General features: G+C 37.7%; 3 protein-coding genes across 3 annotated transcripts; 2 read left to right on the forward strand and 1 right to left on the reverse strand.

Moving 5' to 3' along the window:
* The first annotated feature begins 5,812 nt into the window (after positions 1–5,812).
* On the forward strand, positions 5,813–9,373 carry LOC113320556 (DNA-directed RNA polymerase III subunit RPC4-like). The gene is made up of 11 exons (XM_026568468.1): positions 5,813–5,942; positions 6,721–6,816; positions 6,920–6,978; positions 7,081–7,129; positions 7,244–7,286; positions 7,382–7,504; positions 7,575–7,648; positions 7,738–7,798; positions 7,890–7,981; positions 8,423–8,635; positions 8,846–9,373. Exons 2-11 carry the CDS (start codon positions 6,739–6,741, stop codon positions 8,999–9,001), a joined length of 948 nt encoding a protein of 315 aa, XP_026424253.1. The 5' UTR covers positions 5,813–5,942; positions 6,721–6,738; the 3' UTR covers positions 9,002–9,373.
* Positions 9,374–9,917: 544 nt separating this feature from the next.
* LOC113320567 (60S ribosomal protein L15) lies at positions 9,918–12,170 on the forward strand. Its single transcript, XM_026568475.1, has 4 exons — positions 9,918–10,035; positions 10,504–10,670; positions 11,401–11,598; positions 11,705–12,170. Exons 1-4 carry the CDS (start codon positions 10,032–10,034, stop codon positions 11,948–11,950), a joined length of 615 nt encoding a protein of 204 aa, XP_026424260.1. The 5' UTR covers positions 9,918–10,031; the 3' UTR covers positions 11,951–12,170.
* Positions 12,171–13,242: 1,072 nt separating this feature from the next.
* On the reverse strand, positions 13,243–16,032 carry LOC113320575 (heat shock 70 kDa protein 18-like). Its single transcript, XM_026568483.1, has 3 exons — positions 15,749–16,032; positions 13,639–15,564; positions 13,243–13,549 (listed from the first exon to the last, which is right to left on the reverse strand). The coding sequence occupies exons 1-3, from the start codon at positions 15,942–15,944 to the stop codon at positions 13,491–13,493; spliced, it is 2,181 nt and encodes a 726-aa protein (XP_026424268.1). The 5' UTR covers positions 15,945–16,032; the 3' UTR covers positions 13,243–13,490.
* Between the last annotated feature and the right edge of the window lie 6,919 nt (positions 16,033–22,951).

Consider the following 22,951-nt stretch of genomic DNA (forward strand, 5'->3'; position numbering starts at 1 on the left):
TGGTCTTGTCAGGACACCTGTCCCATTTCTTGCTCGATAATTCATCTACTTCGCGGGGGTAGCTTTTCTTCCAAGCCAAGTCACATTATTTCGTGGTCATTTCGTAATGGACATCTGATTCCTTTCACGCTCTACGTCCCCTTTGGCGAGTTACCTCATCCCAAACTTTACTTCGCTACCGTGTGGATAAGGATAATTCTGACTTGATTTGACAAGTCCCTGACGACGAGTCTAGGGGCTTGAAGTAAGATCTTTTCACCAGATTCCCGCGCCTTCCTATGGCCACGTGTCGGCTTATACTTTGATAACTACATTTTGCCTTTTCTTATTCTGCTCAATCATAAAGAGAGGAGAATAAGAACCGTCTGCAGTTTGATAACCGCCTTTCCTCCCTTTCTTCTTCTTCCACGTGGTTCTCTTTTCCTCGTAACCGTCGATTACCGGTTCATTTTCTTCAGTCGTGGGTCGTTTTGACCAATCATCTGGTATAAATACTCCTTCTTCTCATCTATCTGAGACTTTAGTCTTCTCCTCCTTTCCCCTCTTACCTCCAGTAAGCTCTGTTCTTCTGTTTTTAATGGCTCCCAGAAAGATTCCTCCTTCAACCACATCCTGGACCTATGAAGAGTTTAAGACCGACCTTAATATGGTAGGAATCACCCTATCTCCCGCAATCGATTCCTCTCTTACTCCTCCCATCACTGCTACTGATTTGATGGAATTAAACTACCAGTGGATACATGCTGAAACCTAGACTTCATCGAGGATGATTGTCACCACTGGACAGTTAAGAGCAGGGCTTTCCTTTCCCCTATATGATCCCAAGAATCCTCTATTCCTTGAGATTTTAGCTCGCATTCGCCCTGGTGTTTATCAGCTAAGCGGGCCCTGCTGCAAACACGAGAAAGCGTTATCGCTCAAAGGTTTCCTCCTCCTCCGCTCAGGTTCGTCCCTATTTCGCGGCTTGCCTTTTCCCCTTTGATTCATCTACTAACTTTGTGGTTTTTAGGATGACTCTTCAACCTCTCCTCGTGCCCGAGAACCTTCTCAACATCGTTCTCGTACCTTGGACGTAGACATGCTATCTCAAGTTCATACTTCGGGACTAGCCTGTCCTCCTCCTAGCTCCTCTCTCCCCCATGTTGATGATTCTAAAGACCCAACATATCTTCCTGATATGAAATTCCTTCAGGATATCTTTGTGACAACTCGTTCGAACTCCTCCTTGAGATCCGCGACTGTTGAATCCTTGACCTCCTTGATCTCTAATTCCTTTCTAGATGCCGATCAAGGATTTATCCAGAATGCTTCTTTGAATATCTCCATTCAACAACATGCTGCCCTGCTGTGTTTGGTAAGTGTAACAACCGATTCCTTTCTTATTTTCCTTAACAACATTACCTTACTCATTTCTTTCTTATTTGCCTCCTTAAGGACATAATCACAACATGTCCAATCTCGTGGAACTTCACGAAAGTCGGGACCTTATTGGTCGCCAGAGTGCTCGTATCGCTCAGTTAGATACGCAACTTGCTGAGGAGAAAAACATCTCATCTGCTCTTTGTCGTAAGTTTGCTTTTCTTAGTCATTTGATTTTGCCTTAGGTTTCCAGATTGCCTACTTACTTATCTTTCTTCATCTCAGGTTCTGAGCAAAAGCTCAAGGACCAAGTCTCTTCTCTTCAAGAAGATGTCCGCGACTTAAACGAGGATCTTGACAAGATGGTAAAGGACGCAGTTTTACTTGCAAAGAAGCTTCGCCGAAAATCCCAAGAGTAAAAGGTCAGGCTCTTTAATGAATTATGCGACTCAGAGAATATTCCTCGCGTTTCCCTGGAGCTTGAGGTGTTCTCTTCTTAATATCCTCCTTGGAGGGTTCAAACAAAGCATGACAATGTTTTGTCACATTTTGACCTATATGATACGTACATAGGAAATTTTGAGCATCCGGAAAGACGTCGGATATCGCATTCACTAATGCGTCATAGTTATCGGTTATGATGACCCTCAGAAGATGGTTTTCCCGGAAGAGTAATTTCAGTTATCGTAATTCCCAATTATAATTGTGATCCCTTTCGTTCTCCATTAAACACCAAGCCATTGTGAATGATACCTTGTCCGATGTTTTCCCCACTATGTTGAACAACGACATATTGTATTTGTTTGTCTTATAGGTGCAATCCATCATAAGTACACCAAAACATGTATGAGATAATTGAGAAAGCAAAGGATGCAAAATAAATATTTGAAGGGGTTTGTTGTCCCTCCCTCTTTTAATGATACCGGTGTAGTTGTGATCCGAAGCTATCTTCTCAAATTCTTGCATAACGGTCCTACCTTCCCATTCCTTCTTTCTAATGGTTGCTTGTGCGCTATAAATTGTATTTAGAGAAGAAACGTTCGTCCGATCCTTTTCCTTAAAGCCTCTGAGAATCACTCTTGGTTTGATACATGCTTTGGTCATTATTTTTACATCCTCAAATTCATGAGGTTTTAGCTTCGCAATTAGGGAGTGACCAACAAAATATTTCGGATCCCGGTGGTTTGGGCGGCCAAACCACACCGTAAAATCCAATTCCTTTCCTTTTAGATAGAACACATGCTTAAATGGGCTGTTATCCTTCCTCGTATGATTCTTCTATACCATATTAGTCTTCTTTGGATATACATAATCTTTTCTCTTGTGGTTGTTCTTCTTCTTGTATTCCCCACTTCTCTCGCAAGCCATCTCAAAACGATTGCTTGAACCTTGGGTATTCCTCACCAAAACACACATGTGCTTAAGAGCCGTCTCTTTAGCCCAAGAAATTGATTCGCCTTTATCTGTTATTCCCTGCATAAGGACAAACACGGGAGAGTATAAGGTTCATTATAAACAATCCCCATGTAATGTTCAAAAAACTAGGTGAAAAGTATTGTTTGGTAACATACCGGAGGCATTTTATAGTATTGGGACGTATCCAAACCAAGCGGTTTGGAATTTGTTGGATCAATATATGTCACCATCTAAGGAATGAATGAAAACAAATTAAAATTAGTTCCAAACAAAATTTAATTACTATGCCGGATACATGTTCCGGCATGCTCGACTAAATTCCGGCATCCAAAATTATAAACAAACTACGCCGGAAACAAGTACCGGCATTCTCGATTAATGTCCCGGGATGCTCGAACTGCACCTGAAATGAGGACCTAATTTTAAAAGCTACCGAAATTATATTTTTCTTAGAAATCAATGCCGGAAGCACAGGTGTCGGCTAACTCGTTACATAAGGTTTCATGCCGGATTAAACTACCGGCCTGGTTATTAATTTATAAACCACGCCGGTATTTGACTTCAAATTTCTTTATATTCTGAATGTTTTTCTTGTAGTACCGGCGTGGTAGGACAATGCCGGAACGAAGTGCCGGTGTGCTCGTTACATAATGTGTTATGCCGGTACCAGATGCCGGCGTGCTCGATAATTTATAAATTACGCCGTTATTAAACTTAAAAATTCTTTAACTTCTAGATGTTTTTCTTGTTGTACCGGCATGGTAAAGTTAGGAGTGAACCATGCTGGTAGAATATTCCATCAGAATATTCGGTGGTAGGTAAAAAGTTAACTACGCGCCGGCATGGAATTTTTGGTTGAACACCACGCCGGCAAAATTCTCAAAATGGAGGATATCGGTTGCCGGCATCGAAATACTATGAATACCATGCCGTTATTGATGGTGCCGGTATGGTATTCATACTATTTCTATGCCGACATAGAGTTTTTTCAGAGAAAAAAATGGCGGATGCAAAGAAAAAAATCAAAATTTTAACACATTAGCACTTGTACCTGAGTATTGTGAGGGACTGTATGTTGAAATTGTTTACTTTCTTGGGTTGGTTCTTCAAAAAAAACTTCATGCTCACAAAAATCACGATCCAAGGGTGTTGGTTCATCATATAATTCCAATTGTGAGTTGTTATCATTAACCGAAGATTTAAGATATGCTTCTTGTTGTAATTGAGCTAAAGATTCAGCAACAACAATTCTCTCTTCACAATCATCCTCCATTTTCAACAAAAAAAGTTCCCTCTCAAAAAAAGTTTCCCTCCTATTCTCACCTCACTCACTCACCCAAATACAAATAAAAATACACACTAATCATTTAACAAATACTTAAGCTTTTTTCTAATTATAATTAAACACTAAACCTGATTAGTGAGGGGTAGATTAGGAATTAATAAAATAATTAGATAAAGGGTGACCCTGATTAATATTTGGATTCAGTTTTTGTCTTTTTCCTCTATCCCCCAATTAGTTTTGATATCCCCCAATTGCGTGTTCTTTTCAAAAAAGTCAATCCCTTCCTTGAAATTCAATTCCCTCCCCTTAGCTCTTTCCTCCTTAAGTCGAATTTTTCCCTCTTATTAACAAGACTCAAGTAATATAAAGAAGACAAAATGTTAAAAATTGGTTAGAATAATCACTTTTCTTGTGAAATATACACAAAATAAGTCGCATTGTACCGCATTGTATATTGTTGTATGCATGTTATTACGTGTTTTCTTAGCATGTTACGCCATATGTTATGTTGTGCCACTGTGCCGATTAGATTGGCTAAGGTCAACACATGAAGTTACCATGTTGGGCTAAGTCACGAGCAACGTTGGTCTATGTTCAAATTTTTGCGTGTTAGGCCAGGTTGTGCTCGTGCTAACATGACCCAATTTACACCCTAAAATTGACACCTCTATGAATAATCCAAAATTTCGGGGAAAACGACTTTGCGACCACCCCAACAATGAAAAAACAATCTAAATCACATTTTTAATTGTTGTTATGCTTTCATAAAACCGTTTAACTCATACATTTTTTTTTTCAATTGAGGGTGTATTATAGAGATTTCATTTTGACATGTTACTCTAATTTGAAAATCATACAAGTTAAGTGTGGCAAAAATAATATTTATTGTTATTCGTGTAGTAGCATTATATGATTATATAAACAACAAATTAACAAGATATGGTTAACAACTAAGTAGAGAGATCAAAGATGAAACAAAATAAATTCATCAATATATGTGAGATATTGGAGGAGACCTTGAACTATGAAAATTACCCCCAATAAGACATAAAAAATTAGGATAATAAAGAGAAGCTAGTTTCTAAAATACAAAGAATGACCTTTTATATTAGGATTATAGAGTGGGTTGAGATGACGGTGTTTCAATTCTAAATTCGAAAAATTATAGAAGGCAAGAGATAATTTAATTACATAATTATGATGTTTAATTATTGTGAAATTGTAGAATTTTCAATTTGTTTAACATGTTTATGATTGTTTGATTGTTATATACATGTTATGAATGAAGGTGTTGAAAACAAAAACTAATTGAAATTGATTAGAACTAAAAGATTCCACGTTCAAAAATATTTTCAAATTATTTATGAGTTACCGAGTTTAAAAACATTCAAAGAGATGAATTCAAGTCAAAATAGACCCGTAAATATTTGGATGCCAAAAGTTAAAAGACAACTCAGCATCCAAAATAAAAAAATAAATACAGATGACAAAATGACTTAAAACGATGAAAAATAATCAAAGTGAGAGCGTATTTGAATGCCCTGAACATCCGGATGACAAAATAACTAGAAACGATAAAAATAATAGAAGTAAAATTTTTCTGAACGCCAGAAATAAAAATTCTTCTACTTCACCTAACCAGAAGCAGAAATTAAATCTAAAAACAAAAAAAGAAAAGCAAAAAGAAAAAAGATTTTAATAAAACTACGCTTGTAGGGATTTGAACCAAGGTAGTAAAACTCCTTCAGTATGACACAAACCATTAGACTATAAACGGCGACGTAGTGCCTTCGAGATACAAAGATAAGTACCAGCAGAAACCTTCAGTGCTAGGGAAAATTGCTGATGGCGCCAGGAACAAGCCCTAGAAATCAAATTTGGGGTAAGTAATAAAATCATGCTTAAATTTTGTTCTTGAATTTTTTGTTAATACAAATTTGAATTCACAAACCCTAGAAACATTCTTCGGTTCAATAATCTTGTATTGTTGAACTGGTTTTTCTTGATTTTAATGGTTTTTCTGTAAAGATTCTTTGAAACTTGGGAATGATTTTGAAAAATTGAACTGTATTGTTTGCGATTGTTCACTGGAATTACTAAATTTTAGGTATTAGAATAACTATGTCAGTCAAGAACTAGCTGACGCTGTTCATATGTTGCCCTAATTTTGAAGAACGGAAAAAGAAAACAGAAAGAAAGATTAAGGAAACTGCTTAGACTAGATTCTCTTAAACTGAATAGTGAATAGTTCTTGATTTGTAACTTTGTAAGTGTAAAAACACAGAACAAAGAAGATGAAATTGTTTAGATTCTTGCTGTTCAGAACAGAACGTGAAATGGGGGTTGTAAAGAATGAAATAATGTGTAATGGAATGAATGCTTGTTGGACTGATTTGAGGAGTCCACTCAGTCCTGTCCGCTGGGTTGTCACATTACCTTGTGTCCCTCATATGGCTCTTTGGAATCTCCAATTCTCGTACTCGCTTAGATGCTTATGCTATCTGTTGTGGAACGATTGTATTTTGTGGAGTTACACTGACTAAACTAAGGCGCAGGGATTTTTTTTAAGTGCATCCGTTGTAGTTCTCTAATGAGTTTGTGGTGTAAGTTGGTGAAATTGGCCATCTATCTTCTTAGGATGACACATTTGGTTATTGCAGGATTAGCTGAATAGCGGAATGAGTGAAGAAAAGAATAAGATGCATGGAGGAGTGGGGGAAGATAACCCTGATGCTCCAAAACGTGTTGCTAGGAAGGTAATGTTTCATTTTGTAGGAACTCTTTATGTTTCTTGATGTTTCTCAATATCTGATACTTAGCTGAAGGTGCGTGACAAAGTTCTTATTTGTGATGGTGTAGGTGAGGTTTCAGCCGAAAGTTCCTGCTCGGAAAATCCCAAAACCAGCCGTCCCTAAAATGTACTAAAAAGTTTCTGTTTGATTGTTTGTTGAGTATAGTGCTACTGCCAGTTTTGTTATCTTACTTGACATGGCCTCGGTAACTGTTTCGTTTATTTGCAGTGATGTCCCTTCAGAAGCTGAATTGGAGGAGAAGTTGAGATTTGCCAACGTATCCACGTCTTCCTTTCTTTTTCTAATCCAGATTTCTCAAATTGTACATAGTTCTTCAATTGCTTAGGTGCATAAGTAGATTTCTTGATTGAACATTATTCTTTTTTCGCAGAGGACTTTGGATTTGGGAAGAAAGCCCAAGACTGAGAAGAAATGTAAGTTGTTTCATTGTTGAACCACGTTGTTTGTTCCGAGATTTAAAAGCGTAGTGTTGATTTTCCAACCTGTTTTCAATGATTTTAACACACAGATGAAGATATTGAGTCTGACTTAACTAAGAAACCTACATCAACAACCATCAAGTCGTTTGGTTTGAGGAGTTGTACTAGTGAAAGCAGTGAAATGAAATCTCTAGATATCGTCCCATTTGAAGGTAAACAATGCCTAACTTAACTAATATTTGAATTATGAGGAAAATGGCTGAATGACATTGCGAATTTCAGGCGCTCCCTCACATGATTCCACTTCTAGGGCTCTTGTTGAACCGAAGAAAATCAAACAATACAAGGAACCCTGGGTAAGTACTAGATCTGACACTGTTCTTACTGATTTAATTGAATCGTACTTACTGATGAAATTTCGCTAATCCATTTTCTGTCTACGCAGAGCCAGTATAGTAACTATCCAGTTACCCTTCCTCTAAGGAGGCCCTACGCGGGTGACCCAAGTAAGCCTTTTTCCATCATAAAATTATTGTTATCAAATTGTGGCTTAGGGTCAGTACCATGTCAATAAGTAACAACTGAGGTTGCTTTCAGAAATTCTGGATGAGGAGGAATTTGGGAAGGCAGGGGATAACAAGGAATATGACGAAACAGCAATAAATGCTGCTGCAGAACTAGGCCTGATGGTTATTTTCTTTCTCTTTTCATACTTTTAAATTCAATGTTGACTCGTAGAAAACCATTTCACATGATAATTCAAGATCCTGATCAAAATAGGGTCTCGGTCTATTGTCCGAATACATTGTTCTGAGAACCCAGTTTCTGGGACAGCCAACCTGAAATGAGTCAAGTCCCATTAGAAAGTCATGCTTTTCTTCCAGATTGAGAAAGCAGTTTTTGGAAACTATTCTTAATACTAAGGCAGTCCCTATTTAAGACTCCACTTTTTTGGTTCTGGCAGTCAAGAGCTTAACCGTACAATTTTTTACCATTCTTGCGGATAATAGTTTCAGAATCTTATGCTTAAGTAGTTGGATTTTTGGATCATCACTTCTCTTAAAATTGTTGAATGATTCAGAACTTCTGTTTTGGGGCATTACTAATTTCTGATGGATTGTGATTGACAGGAGGAAAGTAATGAAACAAACATGATATTTCTTCAGCTACCTCCTTCTTTACCTGCCTTTAAGCGCTCTGCTAGTGCCGTGGGAAAAGAGATTGCTGGCAACAAGAGAACGAATACCTGTAGTTTGGAGGAGTTGCGATCGGGATTCATGGGGAAAATGCTTGTATACAAGAGTGGTGCTGTCAAATTAAAGCTTGGTGACAACCTTTTCCATGTGAGTATAGGGTTATTTTAGCTTCTGTTTAATTTCAGCAAATCAATTTTAAGGCGAACATCAGTATGCTTCCTTGGTTACCTAATTTAATGTCAGCAAAACCTTTTCCATGTGAATATGATAGTTGCTCCATTTATTTGTTGATGTACGCCACGATAGTTAACACACCGTGATGAAATTGTATTTCTCATGACTAAGTCTGCAATGTAGGTGTTTCCTGGTTCCGGTGTGTGTGCTGAGAGTGTCGCAGCCATTGATACAAAAGGAAAGCGCTGTAACGTAGTCGGAGATATCACCAGGCGTGCTGTTCTGACCCCAGATATTGATTCTATTGCTCCCTTAAATAGTATCATCAACTTAGACTAATATCTCGAAATCTAAAAAACAAGATGGCATGCTGAATATGTTTTGCAACTCTGCAATCAATCAATCCCATGAAAAGCATCTGACGGACAGAGTAACATGCCATCCACAATGTGAACGTTGTTGTATAGGTAAATACCTAACTATGAGACAGTGGCACTCAACTGACGATGAGACAGTGATTCGAGGATTTTTCCTTCTGTAGTTGTGTGTACTAACTAGCTGTATTAGTTCTATTTTCTATTCTGATTTGAAAGAACAAGCTGCTTTTTTTGTTGTCGTCGTTGCCCGCCGCTGTGTTGAATTGAACAGATAGTCTTCTGAAGGATTTGTCTGATTTGGCATCATCAGTGCCTTATTATTGTTTCTGTTGCAGAGTTCTGCAGATTGATCCATGCCATGGCACATGGGAAGTTGGGTTACATGCCTTAAAAACTTGTACACTATTTTGGCTTCAGTTTTAAGGGCAACACACACCTCTATTTGGAGTTAAAAATAGGAATTCTTGATCCTCATTGACCTTTAAAAAAGAAGATTTCTCCGTTGAGGAAATTTTGATGGCTTCAGCCAGTGCCTGAATCTCGCCCGGCGTCTGGTCTCCACTATTATTGACTTGTATTCTTTGGCCAATGTTTCAAAGAGATTTACATTTCTAAGTACATGATTGACATTGTTTCTCTACACACCGACGCCACCACCAGCACCACAACCACCAAAGGTGTTCACCGGACCCTCACACCGCTACCGGTTCAGTACTCAATAAAGTTGCAAGTGACAACCTCTCCTTGGGCAACTTTATTGGCTGGTGGGTGCCTTAATTAATTTAACGGGCGCCTATATTAAAAATGCCCTTTTGACGGCCAGATCCCTAGTTTAATAAATTGACGGCTCAGATTATCCCTTTCAACCCTTCTTTAGGTTTATAATCGATATATTTAGGGTTTCTCCACATAAAAGCCGCACTCTGTAACTCAAAACCCTAGTGAGAGAGAGAGAGAGTGGAGGCGACAGGAAGAAGAAGAACATCTTAGCCATGGGTAAGTTTCTTCTTTCTGGGTTCATCCATCTTCGTTGAATCTTTGAAACTTTTGATTGATTTTTGATTTCTGAATCAAATGCTTAAGGTTTCTGTGCTCTGTGTATTGATTTTTGTTTTTCTTCAGATTAGTTTGTAGAAATCGTTCTGAGGTTCGTTTTTCATGATAAGAAACTGTGGGGTTTGGTTAGATTTGTTGTTAATCTGAGTTTCATGTATGTTTTTTGAGATTTAGGTTACTCCTTTACAGTGTTTTGGGATTTTTGAATTTGTTTAGTTTTCTTAGATTGGTTTCTGGAAATGGTATTAGGGTTCTTAAATCAGGCTAATGGATTCTGAGTTTAGCTTAGATTTTGCTATAATCTGCTGAAACTACTCTTTTTAGATTAGGATTTACTCCTTATCTGAATGTTTTTGTTGTTCTGTGATGATGGGTCTTTGGGATTAATGGTTTTGTTGGGTTTGATAGGTGCTTACAAGTACGTTTCTGAGTTATGGAGGAAGAAACAATCCGATGTGATGAGGTTTTTGCAGAGGGTGAGGTGCTGGGAGTATCGCCAACATCCTTCGATTTGCCGTGTTACCCGTCCTACTCGTCCTGACAAGGCTAGGCGTTTGGGATACAAGGCCAAGCAGGTAATCAAAAGTCTTAAATCTTGGCTTTATTTGCTCTTTTTAGTGCATTCGATATGTTTAGTTCTGTATAATTATAAGAAATAATTAAAGTAATTAGTTGAGTTGGACGGTGAAGCTAATTGAAGATACTGGTTTCATCTTGGTCTTGAGTTTGACTTGGCTGTTTTGGAATCAGTTCATTTGTTGAATACATTGTGTGCATTGTGTATCATTTTAATGAAGTTGTACATGGATAATTGTTCCCGTTCTCTGTTTTTCTACTATGTTCAAATGGTGTTAGGTTTCTGCTTGTCTAACAATGGCTGTAGACTCCAGAATTTTTCAAAATGCTTTAAGCACTGATATTTTTTTCTTTTAATCAATTAAGCATGATGTTCAATATGGATTTAGAAAGGAAAAAGAAAGTGTCTCTACCATCAATCATGCTGGATGTTCTACAGAGAATGTGCGATTGGAGTAAAATCTTAGAATGCAATGACTTTGTGTTTAATCTAAAAGCGAATTGGCTCTTCATAAGCATGCTTTTTACTGGAAGATGGCATTTTTGGTGCAAGTTCTTTATTTTTCTTATCCATGTAATTGGGGGTCTCTCCAGATGCAGACATTGTTGCTTTGTTATTTGTGTGGATATGCATTTCTTAGTGGTCAGAATCATTTTTACTTGCTCTTCTAGTGCAGCATGCATATCCTACCATTCTTTATATTTATTGTTGTATTTTTCTCTTTGCAGGGCTATGTCATTTACCGTGTACGTGTCAGACGTGGTGGTCGCAAGAGGCCAGTTCCAAAGGGTATTGTGTATGGTAAGCCAAAGAACCAGGGTATTACCCAACTCAAATTCCAGAGGAACAAGAGGTCAGTTGCTGAGGAACGTGCTGGACGTAAATTGGGTGGTCTCAAAGTTCTCAACTCTTACTGGATCAATGAGGTTTGTTCTTCTTGTAATTATTTGTCTGCTTCATTTCTGTTCCTTCTGCAGCTCAGTTATCTTCTTCGGAACTCTGTAACTTAGTTTTATTGTTTCTGTATTGCAGGACTCTACCTACAAGTACTTCGAGATCATTCTTGTGGATGCTGCACACAATGCTATCCGTAATGACCCAAGAATCAACTGGATTTGCAACCCTGTTCACAAGCATAGGGAACTTCGTGGTCTCACCTCAGCTGGAAAGAAATACAGAGGTCTGAGAGGCAGAGGACATTTGAACACCAAGGCAAGACCATCACGAAGGGCAACCTGGAAGAGAAACAACACTGTCTCTCTCCGTCGTTACCGTTAGATTTGAGTTGCTATATTATCTTGTTTTGGAATCTAGGAGCTTAGTTGCCATCTTGCTATGCAAATTATGAATACTCTAGTACAATTTTGTGGTTTTATAGATTTCTGTTGCGACTTGATGCTTAAATTCCTCAGTTTTGAGGTGAAATTTGGTACTATCTTTTTATTTAAGCAAATATTTTGGATCAATGGTTATTATGGAATGATTTCGATCGCTATTACCAATCTTTCAATTGTTGCTCCGTTATTGTTAATGGTAGTATGTTTGCAGAGTAACTCTTTATCCAAAAGATGAGTTATGCCTGGCCGTTTATTGTGAAAAAATTCTGCAACTCCCAGTAATGTGTCCTTCAACCAGTTTACATTCGTTTCTTAATACCAATAGTCCTGTAAGGTGCACTATGATATGCAGCAACTGAGTTGAAGAAAACCTGTAGCTTAGCAATTACTCGTGAAACAACCAGGATAGTTTTGCCTGAGCTAAATAGACAATCAAGCTCAATGCCATAAAGAAGGCCATTGCTGAGGGATTCATCATTTCATAAACTGGATAAAAGGAAGAAAACTTTCTAAACATTGATAATAAAATGCTATTGCAGAGGAATCATCAGATCGTAGACTGGACAAAAGGAAGAAAGATGACTAAACACTGATAAAATTTCGGGACTCTGCACATTAAAATATCTCACAAGTCCCAACTAACATTTCTGAAAGACTGAGCTGCATTCTAGTGAAATGAACTTCCAAAATAGCAAAAAAGAAAGATTCCTATTACTGGTATTGTTATTCCTTAAGACGGTTTATGCCTGGTCGTCTATTGTGAAAAAATTCTGCAACTTTCATGGCCTTTAACCAGCTTATTCACTCCTAATTCAGTTCATATTAACAGTCCTGTTAGGCGCACTATGATAAGCAGCAACTGAGTTGAAGAAAACCCGTAGCTTAGCAATTACTCAGTACACATTGGACTACTGCAAGTGAAAACAACCAAGATACATTGCCTGAGCTAAATAAAGATATCAGAAAGAACCATAGACAATCCAGCTCAATGCTGTAAAGAAGAAGGCATTGCAGAGGGATTCATAAACTAGATAAAAGGAAGAAAACCGACTAAACATTGATAACATGCCATTGCAGAGGGATTCATCAGATCATAAACTGGACAAAAAGAAGAAAAATGACTAAACATCTGCAAAATTTGGAGACTCCAGACATCAAAATGTCTCCAACTTACATTTCTGAAAGACTGAGCTGCATTTTAATGATATGAACTTTCAAAATAGATTATACTGAGTTCTGATTTCTATGAATTCTCTCCAAAATTTCCATGTTTCATCTTTCAATGGACAAAAAACGTATATAGTATCAAAATACTGCTTACATGACACCATTGAAGAAGTTAAAGAACCAAAACAAAGCCGATGTGCTTTAGAGCTATGCAACATAGAACTAAATCTAAAGTAGGAGGCGGATAAACTAACTAGCTAGCTACTGAAACTTACATTGTTTTCTTTCGTTGATGCAGCAGGATCACCATTCCGCTAGAGTGCTCCCAATTGTTTATGAACCCGTTGTACTAACAGCCATACTATGACCAACACTGAACAGAAGAAAATGAACTATCTTTGGATATCTACTTGTATTTATGAACAAAATGCAACAGTTATAATGGCAAGTAGTCGGCTTCACCTAAAACCTCGTCCATTTGCTCATCTGTGGAACTTTCCGGCGTTAAATTCATATCCAAAACTTCAGTAACACCAGCTTCAGACTCAACATGACCGTTAGGTTCTCGAGCACCAGCTTCGGACTCAACGTGACCGTTAGGTTTTTGAGCATCTAAATTCATATCCAAAACCTCAGTAACACCAGCTTTGGGGTCAACGTGACCGTTAAGTTCTGGAACATTTAAGACAATCTCAATTCGGCCCTCGCCTTGATGACCTTGGTGATGGCCTAGCTGTTGTTGTTGCCGAGTTGTAACCACCCCATTCATTTTAGATATGATTGGAGTGCAAACATTCTTTAACTCCTCCATCTGGTTGTTAATTTCGACTAACTCACCCAATACATCGTTATCCAACCACTGGTCAGCCTTACCAATTGCAGCCTCAATTTTCTTCCGATCCTCAGATTCTAGCTTCCCTCCAAGTTTCTGGATCTTGCTCCTTATGTCGCATACATAATTGTGAATGGAGTTCTTTGACTCCACCTTCTTCTTCTGTTCTTCATCTTGAAGCTTAAATATCTCAGCCTCTCTAATCAATCTCTTAATTTCCTCCTCTGGAAACCTCCCCACACCATGTCTAATTGTTATCTCTTTTCTGTTTCCAGTGATCTTGTCTTCAGCAAAGACAGTCAATATACCATTAGCATCGACATCAAAAGATACTTTGACATCATAACCACCACGAGGGGCTGGGGGAATTCCTTCTAACTTAAATTCCCCTAAAAAATTGTTATCATGTACCCCACTTCTCTCACCCTCATACACATGAATATGGAAGTGATCTTGATTTTCCTCATGGGTCGAGTAAAGCTTTTCCATCTTTACTGGAATGGGGGTGTTCCTTGGAATGACCACATCCATAACAGTTTGAAGCTTTTTAACACCAAGAGAAAGAGGGGTGATATCCAACAGGACCAAGTCCTGTACCTTCTTATTATCCACACCACTCAACATAGCAGCTTGAATTGCAGCACCCTCAGCCACAGCTTCGTCAGGGTTGATGCTCTTGGATAGTTCCATTCCAGGAAAGAATTCCTCCAATAGAGACTGAATCTTTGGTATTCTAGTGGACCCACCAACGAGCACAATGTCATGAATGCTGCTCTTTTCAATCTTGGACTCTTCTAAACATTTTCTAACAGATTCCATACATTTTTTGAACAAATCCTTGTTCAGTTCTTCAAATTTACCACGTAGAACTTCCACATCGAAATCAACTCCTTCACACAAAGAGTCCAAGGTAATTCTTGTGCTAGACTGGTTTGAGAGACTCCTCTTTGCCTTCTCACATGCTGTCCTCAGCCTCCTAAGAGCCCTTGGGTTTCTAGTAATGTCCATCTTGTTCTTCCTCTTGAACTCTTTCACAAAGTGATTAACCATTCTGTTATCAAAGTCCTCCCCTCCAAGATGTGTATCTCCATCTGTAGCCTTGACTTGAATAACACCATCCCCAATGGTGAGTATCGAAACATCAAAAGTGCCACCACCAAGATCAAATATAAGAACATTCAATCCATCAGCATCCTTCTTATCAAGACCGTAAGCAATTCCAGCCGCCGTTGGTTCATTAATAATCCGCATCACATTAAGGCCAGCAATTTTACCAGCATCCTTAGTAGCTTGACGCTGAGAATCATTAAAGTAAGCAGGGACAGTAACAACAGCATCCTTAACATCTGAACGAAGATAACCTTCTGCAATTTCTTTCATCTTACTCAGAACCATTGCAGAGATCTCTTCAGGTGAAAATTGTTTCTCCTCCCCCATGTATTGCACTTGAAACACCGGCCTTTTGTCTTCCCCAGCAATAACTTTGAATGGCCATAGTTTCATATCATTCTGCACAATCCTATCACTGAATTTCCTACCAATCAAGCGTTTTGCATCTAGAAACACACACAAATTCAGAACAAAACAAACATTCAGAACAAAGATGCAACAAACAATTAAAAAACCAAGTAATGAAACACATGCAGAAAATCATACAACAAACAAGTAATTGAACACATAATTGATGTACATAAAAGATGGACAGAAGAGAAAAAAGAAGAAGAAGGGTTTTGTTTTTACCAAAAATGGTGTTCACAGGATTCCTGGCGACTTGATTCTTAGCGCCATCACCGATCAGACGTTCAGTCTCAGTAAAAGCAACATAAGAAGGTGTTGTTCGATTTCCGTCACGATTAACAACAATTTCAACACGATCATTTTTCCATACACCAACGCATGAGTAAGTTGTTCCCAGATCGATCCCAATTGCTGCCATTTGTAAGATTAGCCGAGAAAATCGGTGGGGTTTTAGGCAAAATATCAAAGGTTTTAGCGGAGATTTGTTGAGAAATATTTGGGGGCTGTTTTTCTAGATTTAGGTTAGACCAAGATCTAGGAATAGATGGGTTATATAGGCTTATCCATATGACTTTTCATTTCTAAAACCTTTGGGTTTCCTTAGATTTAAATTACAGAAATACCCTTTATTTTATACTTATTTGCCCTTTATGTCTAGGGTTGCACATTGCTGGGTTGGCGGTCTTGGGAGGCTAGGCACACCTGCAGCTTTGTTTTGTAGAAAATCTAACATCGCTGCTGCATTGGTGGAGTGATGGTGTGTGGTCATGGGGATAAGTATAAATTTTGCTGCAGAAAAATAGTTGTCTCAATATGAAGTTCCTATTTATGCAGCTTGAAGAAAAAATGGAAAAGAAGTCCCATGGAGCTTGAAAAAAAAGTGGTGTTGGATGCCCGACTTACAGAAAAGTTGGCTTTGCAGCTGCAACAGCTTGGTATTCATGGATTTTCCTTACGTTGCTCTATGTAAAACACAAAAATTTATATGGTCTGGTCAAGAAACAAAAGCTTATGAAGTGGATTATATTTACACAAAATTGGTTAAAAAGACCAAAATCAACAATTTTTGGGTGAAAAAAACATTTAGATTTTGATACTGTTTAAATGGACAAAAATGTAAAAATAGGTAGGATGTAAACAATTTCATCCGACCCATTTTCAAATACTTTTTCTTATTTTTAATTTACATCAGGATGCATCCAGTTTCATCCTTACTATTTTTTAAGTTTAAGTCAGAATGAATCCAGTTTCATCCTTGCTATTTTTTTAGTGTCCATTTCACCCATACTAATTTTTACTCGTCCATTTGAACCATGTTTTAAAAATATTTGGACAAATGACCAAGTTTCCGTTATATTTATTAGGTGCCTATTAGCGCAGCTTCTAGTTTTGTTACGATACGGTTGCATACATTCTGTAACTCATTCAACTTGCCATCAATATCGTCTATCTCAGCTGATTCACTGTTGTCTAGCCACTGAAATGCATCCTTAACTGCATCTTTGAGCTTTTTCCTATCATCCTTGTCTAGCTTCTTTCTTATATCTTTGATTGTGTTTTTCATGTCGTATAAGAAATTTTCAAGGAATTCCTCGACTCCACTTTCTTCCGATGCATTTCATCTTCCAAATTGAATCTCTCAGCCTTACGAGCCAACTTATCGATCTCAGCCTTGAACAACCTTGCGTTGTAATTCGAAACAATGATCATGTTGTTACTCCCTGTTGAGTGTTCTTCAGCATACACACTCCCTTTCAAATTCTAAAAATTCCCTGCTCCTGCTCCTACTCATATTCAAATTCTCTTCTCCTTCTCTACGAGCTCCTCACTTTGAAAACGATATTTTTTTTGACATTCGGAAGTGATGAAGATCATGCCGAAAATGATTTTTTTCTCACATCGCCGACATTGTATTAGTGTTAAGACCATGCTGGAAGTAACGGAGACCATGCCAGAAGTGATGAAGACCATGCCGAAAAATGGTGTCAGCGTATTACATAAATAACTTATAATGCCGGCATTATAATTTGGGAGTACCCATTTTTTGGCATTGGTTTTGTCGGCATTTTGTAAGTCGGGAGTACTCATTTTCCTTATACTCTCACCCATGTGAAGTAATTATGATTTATACTAGTCATTATCAATCTAATCTATATACTTAGATAATTATAATTAAGCACTAAACATGATTAGTAAGGGGTAAATTAGGAATTAGTTAAAATACATGGATAATGGGTGACTCTGATTTACTATTTAAATCTCTTTTTTGTCTTTTCCCATAACTTTTAACTTGTAGTGAAATGATGGAAAATTAGTTGACTTCTCAAATGGCGCAACTCTTATTATCCTGGCGTTATTAGGGGCAACCCTGAAAGAATTAATGGCGATTTTTTTATTCCCAACCCATAGACACGGTTATGGGATGTCCAAATTTCCAGAGAATACCTAAGTGCCTTCTATAATCGGTTGTTAATTTAGTATCAAGTTTTTATCTACCGATTACTAGTTTCTTTAAGAATTGGGTATTGCCATAATCGGTAGTGTTAGAGCATAGCTCGGTCGACCTGGCATGCGTTTCTATATCAAGCATGTTTGTCAATGTTAGTGATCAAAACTATGAGTCTTGATTTCTAGTCTACATAGCTAAGTCTCAGACTAGGATAGAAAAGTGTAGTTGAGATCAAGGACTTCAAGGCGATTCATCATACAACGACGAAGATTTACTCAAGGAACCGTGGAACTTCATCAATAAAAAGGTATGTGGAGACTTGAACTTATCTATCACTCAAAAATCTATATCTTCTATCTCCTACTTCTTATGAGACAAAAGTCGTATGCTATATAGACTGGATCATATGCATTTGATATTTCGAGTCGAGTATATCTCGCCTATCTATATCTCGAAATCATGTGTTGGTAAAGCGTTTCGCTTTGATCGGGTTTATCTTCACCTAATGACGAAAGTCATAATGTTTCAATCACTTTGAAAATCGCTTTGACGAGAAATTGTGTAACAACTGTATAACGTCCTCTAAGAATGTTTCAATGGTTGGATTGAGAGTTTAGGTCAATATAACCAATGATGGATATAAGCATTGTGTGGTAACACATATGTGCATAAGTCCTATTCCTTAATCTGAAGTATGCGAACTTGGTTGATTGAGAGAAACCGGAGGAATTGGCTTTGCCAAGTCCGCGAACTCAGTCCGCGAACTGACGGAAGTTCTCTTGCCGAGAATTTTTGCTGGGATTTTCCAAAAACTCGTTTGCGTGTTTAGTCCGCGAACTCAGTCCACGAACTGGCGGAAGTCTCCTTGCCTAGATTTTCTGCAGAGTTTGGAAAACTCTGCCGGTTGCCTTAAGTCCGCGAACTTGTTTGCGTACTTGAGTGGGTTATGATCTAAAGATGTGCTCTGAACATGAAACTCAAATTACTAAGGAAAGCATTATGCAAACCGTGGCTATAAAGTTCATGAGCCGATTCAAATCGAATCGAATCATCTTTGTTTCAGTTGTGTCTTGTGTAGTTACATAAGATCTCATAACAATTGAACAACTCTCTAACTAGTTCATTTGAGTCAGTTGAACTAGTTATGGTGAAGAAGAACAAGGTTAATATGAAATGCTCATATGGTTAACCTTTTGGGTTACTATGTTGAACCAACATACACGTACGCGTTTGGGAATGGTTTTCACAAACCCAGTAAACGTATATCTCAAGTGTGTGTGACAAGCTAAGTTTTCGATCTAACGGTTGAGAAATATTAGCTTGAATCTAAATCATGTTTTCATCTAACGGTGAATATTTATTGCTTTATACCGAAGGCAAAACCCTAATTTGAAGACTATATAAAGGAGACATATAGCATTGGCCAAAATAATCCCCACACGTCTGTGTGATACTAGTGCGCTCGCTAGAGTCGATTCTCCTCTAACCTTTGGTTTTCTTCTCTAAAACCAGGTTAACGACTTAAAGACTTCATTGGGATTGTGAAGCCAGACCGATACTACTTTTATCGTAGTTGTGTGATCTGATCTTGCATCTTCTATCGCACGAGTACAATCTTATTGATTGGCTTGAGATCGTGAGAGTTCTCCGATATGCAAGATAAAGAAGTCACAATCATCTTCGTCTCATTGTTTGTGATTCCTCGACGTCCTCTTGTTTATACAAGTAAGACTGTTGAGAGGTGATTGATAAATCTTGGATGTTCTTCGGGAATATAAGACCGAATTATCAATTGGTTCCTTTTCACCTTGATTTCATATCATAAGACGTAACAAAAACCTAGGGTTCTTCTGTGGGAGACAGATTTATCCTTTGATAGACTTTTCTGTGTGAGACAAATTTGTTTATTACCAAGTCTGCGATTTCGGGTTGCAGCAACTCTTGGTTGTGGGTGAGATCAGCTAAGGGAATCAAGTGCGCAGTATCCTGCTGGGATCAGAGGCGTATGGAGTACAACTGTGCCTTGAATTAGTGGAGACTGATTGGGGTTCAACTATAGTCCAGTCCGAAGTTAATTTGGAGTAGGCTAGTGTCTGTAGCGGCTTAATACACTGCGTATTCAATCTGGACTAGGTCCCGGGGTTTTTCTGCATTTGCGGTTTCCTCCTTAACAAAACTTCTGGTGTCTGTGTTATTTCTTTTCCGCATTATATTTTTTATATAATTGAAATAATACAGGTTGTGCGTTAAAGATCATCAATTAGAAATCCGACCCTTGGTTGTTGATTGATATTGATTGATCCTTGGACATTGGTATTTGGTACCGTCCAAGTATTCCTTGTGTTTGATTGGGACTCGTTGATTTCTATTAGCTTGAGTAATATCAAAAACAAGAGAGAGATATTAACTCCTTGAGATACTTTTATCTAGATTGAGTCTGACTGTCTAGTTGATTTTCTAGCAAAGTATTTCGGAGTTAGTCCATACAGATTGCTAAGCGAAATATTGGGTGGTGTTGTTAGACCCCCGCTTTTTCAATTGGTATCAGAGCATGCAAACACGTTTAAAGACCTCAAAAGTCTGTGCTTATAGCGATCCGACTATGTGGACTATAAAGTCTCATTTGACGCTTCACCAGGGTTAAAAAACAACCGTAGAAAAAGGTCTGATAAACTGGTTACTCTTCAAAATAGGTTGGAAGAAAAAATCCGGATCTACTCTGGTCTCGTTGCAGAAATTGCAACTCTCAAAGATTTGATATCTAGTAAGAGTCTCTCGTTGAATCTGAGAGAATCCAGTTGTTCCTTTCCAAAGAATAGTCATTATTCAGATTATGTTCAACAACCGATTGTTGAGAAAACTAATGTGACTAGGAACCACTGAGACAAATTTCAAGGGTCCGACTCATATGGTTGTTCATCCGATCATCCTCGATGAGCCTGTATGTCTTCTTTAAAGAGTCTGGAGGCTGCAAGTAATCCTTCCAAGAATGCTGTGCAACCTTGTGTTACTCAAAAATGACGTACAATACTATCATGAAATTCCAAACAGAAAAATCCTGATGGTATGGGTAATCTTACTTCTTGTCTTATATCTCCCTTTCAATGGTGTAGTGACAGTTGTTGTACCCCTTTTCTACATGTGTTAGGTGATTCTTCATTATGTGTATCATCTATCGTCTCTAAATGTGGAAAAGACTCTACAAACAAAACAGAAGGACATCTTCCGATTGGTTGTTATTCTTCTCAATTAGAACCAGGAAATATTGATATAACTCCGAGCAACTCCTCTTGGGTAAAAAACATGGATGATGAGTTAGATCAACTTCATAGACATGTTGTGTGGAACCTTGTACCATGCAAGTCAAAAGTCTATAATATCGGTTCTAAATGGGTATCCAGGAATGTGGGAGATTATTCATACACTTTCAGAGATAATTTCAGGCTCATTACTCAAGGACGCTCACGTGTTGAAGAATTTGAGTGTAAAGAAACGTTTGTTCCTATGGAATGCTCTTTATCCATTCAACCTACTTATAACTGTCACAGCTCCTACGTGACAAGCTTTTCAGGGGACAAAAGAAGAAGAATCTCTGCTCATGTATCTAACCTTGAAAATTCATAATGTGATAAACAAGGAGAGATTTTGGATCCCATTTTCTCTATCTAACCCTAGACGTTTGCATCCTCATCGTTATCTTGAGAATATGGGGATTTGCGTCTTTTTAGCTCAAGAAGTGTATTTTTGGTTATTTTTTGTTTGTATCTATATAAATCTCTAAAAATACAAAGGATTTTGTTTGTTTAGGGTTTCAATCGTTCACGAACGGTGTGTCTCAAAAGCTTCTGTTCCATGGCACCTGTTACTAGATGCAGCACAAGCAGGAATGCAACTCTGGCAGCTAACGTACGTAGGTGTACTGGAATCCCCTCCACAAGGTTGAAGAAAGTGAAGGCTACAGTTAATGGTAAAAATCCTTCCTCAAACTGGTTCTTGGATTCTTATGAAAGTGATGAAAACTTCAGGAACCTGGTAAAAGAATTCATCAGCAAAAGAAACAACTTAAAATCTCGGATCGCTGCATCCTTGGAAGACATAATTCACTATGAACGAATGCTGTCTCAATCTACAAACACTTTACGAAAAATGGAAAAAGAACTTAGTAAGTTGATAATGTTTTAAAAAGATTTGGAGGAGTTGAATGATCCCAATGTCAATGGATTCTTCAATAACGAGAAGGAGTTCTCTGATGAAGCTTTGGAAGAGATCATTGTTGGCTAGTAAGTCTTCTTTTTGGATGAGTTGGAAGAATAACTAGCGTTTTGAATAGCAAAGATTGTGATTACACATAGCTATTTTTGTTTTTCATCTTCTTATGTTTATTTTTTAGGTTTATTGGTTTAAATTCTAAAAATATTTGGAGGATGATGTTATTGTAGTATTAATCTGTTTGATTTTGAAGTATTACAATATTTGTATGGGATATGTATTGTTTGCGTCTGTGAACTTGAAGGTCCCATATGTTGTCAAAATTAAAGTCGTTCATAAATTGGTATTCATATTGATGAAAGGACGAATGGACTTTTGACAAATACAAAAGTTATGCCTATGCAATCATGTATTTGATGGAAAATAGGATAAAATATTTTGTGTGACAAGGATAAAGTCTATTATGTCATTATGCAAATAGTGATGGAAAGAGAGAATAGATCCTTGTATGAATTCCACGGTATTGATCTTCATTGATCCATTCTTTTTGTATTACCGTGAGGCTCCGTAATGTGTCTTATGTTGAGCACGATACAACTAAATTGATTATTTTGTGATTAGCTATGTTGGTTGTTCCGTAAGGTACTTTATGTCGAGCATCTTTGACCTAAATTAATCATCTTGGTTGGTTATTTAGTTATTTGCTCCGAAAGTCTTCTTTTGTCGAGCAAAACTTTTGACAATTAAATTGATTACTTTTATGATTA

Source organism: Papaver somniferum, chromosome 1 (genome assembly GCF_003573695.1).
Source record: "Papaver somniferum cultivar HN1 chromosome 1, ASM357369v1, whole genome shotgun sequence".
NCBI classification, from domain to species: domain Eukaryota; kingdom Viridiplantae; phylum Streptophyta; class Magnoliopsida; order Ranunculales; family Papaveraceae; genus Papaver; species Papaver somniferum.

Excerpts from the sequence above, each read along its gene's own strand:
- LOC113320556 (XM_026568468.1), top strand. The coding sequence starts at position 6,739 with ATGAGTGAAGAAAAGAATAAGATGCATGGAGGAGTGGGGGAAGATAAC. Across the intron at positions 6,817-6,919 it reads CAAAACGTGTTGCTAGGAAG|GTGAGGTTTCAGCCGAAAGT; the intron begins GTAATGTTTCAT and ends GTGATGGTGTAG. Across the intron at positions 6,979-7,080 it reads AAACCAGCCGTCCCTAAAAT|TGATGTCCCTTCAGAAGCTG; the intron begins GTACTAAAAAGT and ends GTTTATTTGCAG.
- LOC113320567 (XM_026568475.1), top strand. Across the intron at positions 10,671-11,400 it reads TGGGATACAAGGCCAAGCAG|GGCTATGTCATTTACCGTGT; the intron begins GTAATCAAAAGT and ends TTCTCTTTGCAG. Across the intron at positions 11,599-11,704 it reads ACTCTTACTGGATCAATGAG|GACTCTACCTACAAGTACTT; the intron begins GTTTGTTCTTCT and ends TCTGTATTGCAG.
- LOC113320575 (XM_026568483.1), bottom strand. The coding sequence starts at position 15,944 with ATGGCAGCAATTGGGATCGATCTGGGAACAACTTACTCATGCGTTGGT. Across the intron at positions 15,565-15,748 it reads TCCTGTGAACACCATTTTTG|ATGCAAAACGCTTGATTGGT; the intron begins GTAAAAACAAAA and ends GTGTGTTTCTAG. Across the intron at positions 13,550-13,638 it reads GCAAATGGACGAGGTTTTAG|TGTTGGTCATAGTATGGCTG; the intron begins GTGAAGCCGACT and ends TCTTCTGTTCAG.